Genomic DNA, 6,000 nt, shown 5'->3' with positions numbered 1-6,000 from the left:
GAATAGTGTAAACGGCATTAGCATCGTAGCTTCAGTACCAAACTTCAGTTGATTTTCTACATGGTAAATTAGGTTTTTTTTCCTGAACAAAATGGTATGAAATAAAAAGTGTGACACGCCTTTTCCCATCACACTCTAAACCTAAAAACCACTTCAAAGGCTTTATGGGAAACAAGTTCTTTAATGTCGTTTAGCTGATTGAGTTAATGATGTTATGTAATTTGACCTGATCACTTTAAAGCATAAACAAATCAAAGCCTGAGTGAGCCGAGGAAATCGTTTTTTCTCTCAAGCCGTATGTGACGTGATGGCATTGTAGAGGGTTTCTGGGGTGTGTGTGTGTGTGTGTTCGGGGGGGGGGTTGGGGTTGGGCAGAGGTCAATGGTCACCGGCACGCACCTGAATGGGCAGCACGATGAGAGCGACGCAGATCATGATGACCACGAGGAGCTGTGAGGGCCAGATCTGCGGCGTGACGTCTCCGAATCCCACGGTGGAGAACGTGACCACGCAGAAATACAGCGAGTCGAAGAGCGTGAGATTATTCCCCGCTCGTTCCAGGTGCTGAATCCCACAGATACTGAGAGAGAGAGAGAGAAAGCGAGGGGGAGAAAAATGAAGAGCAAAGGAGAGAGAAGAGAGAGGAAAGAATTAAGACAGGAGAGGTAAAAGAAGAGTGAAGGACAAATGGGGAAAGAGAAAGGGAGATCAAGACAAGAGTAGCAAAGGATGAGAAGGATGAAGACAGGATGAAGAAAAGGCGAAAAACAGAGAGAGGAACGACAGATGGAGAGATAAGGCAGGGGAAGAAAGGTGAGGAATGAGACATGGGACGGGAAGAAAGATGGAGAAAGAAAATTGGAGAAGGGGAACGGAGTCATAACGTAGAGACGGACAGAGGGAGAGTGACGAAAGAGAGTGAAAAGGGTAAAGCCAGAGAAGGATGGAGTGAGATGACAGAAGAAAGATGAAATGATGGAGATAAGAGTGGTGAAAGAAAGAATGAGATAAGGAAGACAGAAGTTAGAAGGAGAACGAAGAGGAGAACCAAGGAAGGAGGGAAGAGTTATAGAAAGAAAGAAAGAAAGAATGGCGTGAGAAGGAAAGGTAGAGAGATGGCTGAGGTTAAACAAGGCTTTAATGTAGATCGGTCTGAATGTGAAAACCTTTCAAAGGCTTACCGGCACTCCCCTCTGACCTATTGTGTGCATGTGTGTTTGGGGTGGGGAGTTGAGTGTGTGTGTGTGTGTGTGTGTGTGTGTGAGAGAGAGAGAGAGAGAGAGAGAGATATGTGGCTTATCTCAGCATGGTGTGTATGTTTGAGTTTCACAGTGTGTTTGTTCGGTTTAGCGTAACAGTCAAGTGGAGTCTATACTCAACCCCACCCCCAGCTCAGCCTCCAACACACACACACACACACACACACACACACACACACACACACAGCTGTATCTCGTCTTATTTCATTTCCATTCCATGATTAGTGTTTGCTTTATTGACTTTTCTGCTTTTAGATCAGTGCTGGCCAAGAAGTTGTTGAAAGGGTGAGAATAATTCTAAAGAATTTGCTAAATAACCAAAAAAAAACCACACACACAGATAAAATATGAACCCTTCACCCTCTCACTCTCTCACTCCCTCACCCCCTCACCCCCTCACTCTCCCTTTCAGTCTCTCACCAGGTGAAGATCAGGCAGAGGAGGGTGCTGATGAGTATGAGCACCTGGTTGAACATGGCTGAGTGAGTGCGCTGGATGGCTCTGTGTAGGTCATTCTGAAACACACCCACCCACACACACACACACACACACACACACACACACAAAGAAATTAAATTTCTGTCAGAGGAACCGTTCAAGGAACTCCAAAACGATAAGGTGTGTAGCCTGGCATAAACTGAAATGATGTTATTAATTACACTGGTATAATGTAAACTGAAATGATGTACAGTGAAATTATGTAAAGAAAAAAAAAAAGAAAGAAATAAAAAAGAAATAACAAACGGTAGCGATATAATCAGAAATGACGTAAATGTAAATGATGCAGAGTGGAATGACATCAAATTAAATGGCATAAAAATAAATAATGTAAAATGAAATGACAAACTGTAATGATGCACACTGGAATAAACTGAAATGACATGAACTAGTATGACAAAGTCAAACGACCTAAACCTATACGACGTAAACTAATATGACGTAAACGGAAATGACGAAAACTACCAGGGCATAAAGTGAAACGACGTAAACTGAAATGACATCAAACGGTATGACGAAATTTAAAGGACAGAACCTGAAATGACGTAAACTAGTATGAGTGAGTGCTCTGGAGCAGGAATTCAAATGATCCCTGAAGAGAACCTAAAGGTCCTGAGGAACTAAAGCTGCTCCAGAGCCTGTAATCCCTGGGGGGGGGGACGGGGGGACTTGCTATACTAGATAACACGGATTGGTAAAGCAGGAGGTCACACAAAGGAGGTCAGTCAAACGAGCGTAAAACAAAACACAGACACGTAAATGTCAGAAAAGCTGAGCGCCGGAAATCATGTAAACTCGGACTGAGAGAGAGAGAGAGAGCGAGAGAGAGAGAGAGAGAGTGGTACATAACATCCAAATTCTTTTTTAATTCAGTTTTCCCATGATTAAGTGCTCACTTGTTTCCTCTTGATGTCAAATTTCATTATCGCGAGGTAAGAAAAGTTTTCCTGCGATCTCAAGCTAATGAGAAACACCACCCCCCCCAGGCTCATTTCTCTGTAACGGCATAAATAAATGATGAGTAAAATCATCTTAACCGTGTACCATGCCAAAAAGGAATAAACAAGATATGCACACGGCGCTACTGAAATCTCGAATCTGATTGGTCCGGAGGCGTTGGTTAATTTTCTCTAACAGCAGCTCTGACGGTAGTGTAGGCTTTGGGGGAAATGAAAGATTTTTAAAAATATTTTTTTATTTATGCGCCGTTTCAAACAAATATGTAATTGTTTCTATAGCAACAGCTCTTTCACAAGGGCCGGTATGGCGTATGCAAGAAAACCCGATAGGATTGTAGAGACGTTTAAGGTTTATGGAAGGAGTCTCCAGTGTCAGGGCTTTGAAACAGTCGGAGGTAGAGCTGTAACTTTAACTCGTATGCAGCGCTACGTTTTTCTTTGAATAACTTCAGGAGAGAGAGAGAGAAGAGAAGATGAGGTCGAGGGAACTTATTATTCCATCCATCCATCTTCTATACCGCTTATCCTGCCTTCAGGGTCACTATCCCAGGGAGCATGGGGCACAAGGCGGGGTACACCTTGGACAGGGTGCCAATCACATACACACTCACACACCCGTTCATACACTACGGACACTTTAGACACGCCAATCAGACTACCGTGCATGTCTTTGGACTGGGGGAGGAAACCGGAGTACCCGGAGGAAACCCCCGCAGCACGGGGAGAACATGCAAACTCCGCACACACAGGGCCACGATGGGAATCGAACCCCCGACCCTATAGGCGTGAGGCGAACGTGCTAACTACTAAACCACCGTGCGCCCCTGGAACTTATTATTGTGAGTGATAAACAGGAACTCACTTTTTTACGGACGGTTTGACATTAAATGTAACTAGAACCTGATAAAAAGTATGATGTGTTGTTCTGTTAAACACAAATTGCGGTGGCGTAACAGGAATAAAACACTTTCCGGGTTGGTGCTTGATCACGCCGCAGTGCCGTCGAGCACGTCCCTATAAAAGCACACCGTGCCGTATTTTCTTAGTTCCTCATTCCGTGGCCGGAGCTCCTGTACATAACAGAGACAGACCTGCGCTAATATGCGCTAATATATATCGATCTTCCGGTAAGATTTTACAGGCTGTCGGCGTGTATCAACGCGTGCTCTTTTATTTCAATCCCGATGTGTATGCACTTCGAACACAGGAGTTCCACAGATTACAGTAAGTGGCTTCGCTGCAATCATGCTCAATTTTTAAACAAAAAAAAAAAATAAATGACTAAAAGTTCAGCAGTCAGAACACTGCAGTTTCTGTTAGCGCGCCTAATTGTAATTAGCGTCACGCTGTTCAGAAGGTACATCAATTTTCTGGCATACTCTTTATACTCTAAGAGCACCTGCTGCTTTTTCCACCAATCCCCCCAACCCCACCCCCCACCCCCCACACAAAACAGAGAAGAGGATGATTATAGTAAAAGAAAGCTGTAAGAAAAGAGGAGGGATGGGGTTTTTTTTTCCCTTTCTTCGCTTACGATCATGTTTTCCAAGGCGTGTTTGGCCAGCCAGCAGTTCAGAAAGACGGGGATGAACAGGTTCCGGAGCGAGGGTAAAATCACCTGGTAGGAAACACAGAGAAGGATAAGCACCACATAATAACCTCTCCAGAGTGACATACAGCTTGCGCTGTAATTCAACATTGACATTTTCATGCAGTAAACATTGCATTAGAGCTGCACCTACGGTACAGTGCTTCTTTGCTACAGTTACAGACTGAGCTTCATCAGATACACCTTGTATACACGGTCATCAGATCCATAATTATCAGCACCCTTCCGCAGTATTCGGAGGAGCTCGCGAATTTTTGAAAATCACCGCCGATTTTCAGCAGATTTGAGACGATTAATCGGGTCACGCGACGTCGCATGAGACACGAAGATCCGAAGCCGTCTTCGAACTAACGCGTGTCGAACAGGAGTACAGCTAAACAAACATCACTGCGAAAGACCGTGCAGGACAATTTCTTTTATATATCAGGGGCTAAGTAGTACATTACCTTACTAACACAATTTGACGGTGGTTTTTCCTTTAATTTGTCACCCCCCTATTCACGATATGCTTATACAGTGCGGTGGAGACACTCCTGAGTGGCAGTGCGAGCTGTGAAAAGTGGATCGTTCTGGTTGGGGAAGAACTCAGAGACTCACAGTGATGACGAAAGGGACGGCGCTGATCATCTCCAGGATGAACGGGACGCGCAACACTTGCTCCCAGACGTTGCCCTGGAAGGGACAAGTGAAGGGTCAGAGTGTGTGTGTGTGTGTGTATTGAAACTAACACATGAGGGTAAACGGTTTCACCTCACAAACGGGCGGAAAAAACACAAAGAAGAAAAAAGTAGTGAAGTAAAAAAGTTCAGGAGTCACAATTGTACTCGAGGGAAAGTTAGAAAATGGTGCACGGTTAAATGTACTCCCATTGTAAAAAGTTAAATAAATAAACAGTTTGAAATGAAATGAGGATTTAAAAACAAATAGTCTCATGCTGGCAAAAGAGCTAGGGTTAGGATTAGGGGTAGGGGGTTAAGGGTTAGGGTTAGGTTTAGGGATTAAGGGTTAGGTTTAGGGTTGGGGTTAGCAGTTAGGGTTAGCGGTTGGGGTTAAGGGTTAGGTTTAGGGATTAAGAGTTAGGTTTAGGGGTTAAGGGTTAGGGATGGGGTTAAGGGTTAGGTTTAGGGGTTAAGGGTTAGGGATGGGGTTAGGGATTAAGGGTTAGGTTAAGGGATTAAGAGTTAGGTTTAGGGGTTAAGGGTTAGGGTTAGGGTTAAGGGTTAGGTCTAGGGGTTAAGGGTTAAGGTTGGGGTTAAGGGTTAGGTTTAGGGGTTAGGTTTAGGGGTTAAGGGTTGGGGTTGGGGTTAGGTTAAAGGGTTAAGGGTTAGGTTCAGAGGTTAAGGGTTAGGGTTGGGGTTAAGGGTTAGGTTTAGGGGTTAAGGGTTCGGGTTGGGGTTAGGGGTTAATGGTTAGGGTTAGGGGTTAAGGGTTAGGTTCAGGGGTTAAGGGTTAGGGTTGGGGTTAAGGGTTAGGTTTAGGGGTTAAGGGTTCGGGTTGTGGTTAGGGGTTAATGGTTAGGTTTAGGGGTTAAGGGTTGGGCTTGGAGTTAGGTTTAGGGGTTAAGGGTTAGGTTCAGGGGTTAAGGGTTAGGGTTGGGGTTAAGGGTTAGGTTTAGGGGTTAAGGGTTGGGGTTAGGGGTTAAGAGTTAGGTTTAGGGGTTAAGGGTTGGGGTTAG

At 44.6% G+C, this 6,000-nt stretch overlaps 1 protein-coding gene across 1 annotated transcript in view; it reads right to left on the bottom strand.

Moving 5' to 3' along the window:
• LOC128600242 (potassium channel subfamily T member 2) overlaps positions 1-6,000 on the bottom strand; it is a 93,745-nt gene that overhangs the window by 54,328 nt on the left and 33,417 nt on the right. The window contains exons 7-10 of the mRNA XM_053612573.1: positions 4,923-4,997; positions 4,251-4,334; positions 1,680-1,774; positions 400-580 (exon numbers count right to left, since the gene is read on the bottom strand). Coding sequence (XP_053468548.1) covers positions 400-580; positions 1,680-1,774; positions 4,251-4,334; positions 4,923-4,997 — 435 coding nt within the window. The remainder of the gene's footprint in view (positions 1-399; positions 581-1,679; positions 1,775-4,250; positions 4,335-4,922; positions 4,998-6,000) is intronic.

The sequence above is a fragment of the Ictalurus furcatus genome, chromosome 24, assembly GCF_023375685.1.
Source record: "Ictalurus furcatus strain D&B chromosome 24, Billie_1.0, whole genome shotgun sequence".
Classification (NCBI taxonomy): Eukaryota; Metazoa; Chordata; class Actinopteri; order Siluriformes; family Ictaluridae; genus Ictalurus; species Ictalurus furcatus.
This window is presented reverse-complemented; position numbering and strand designations above follow the sequence as displayed.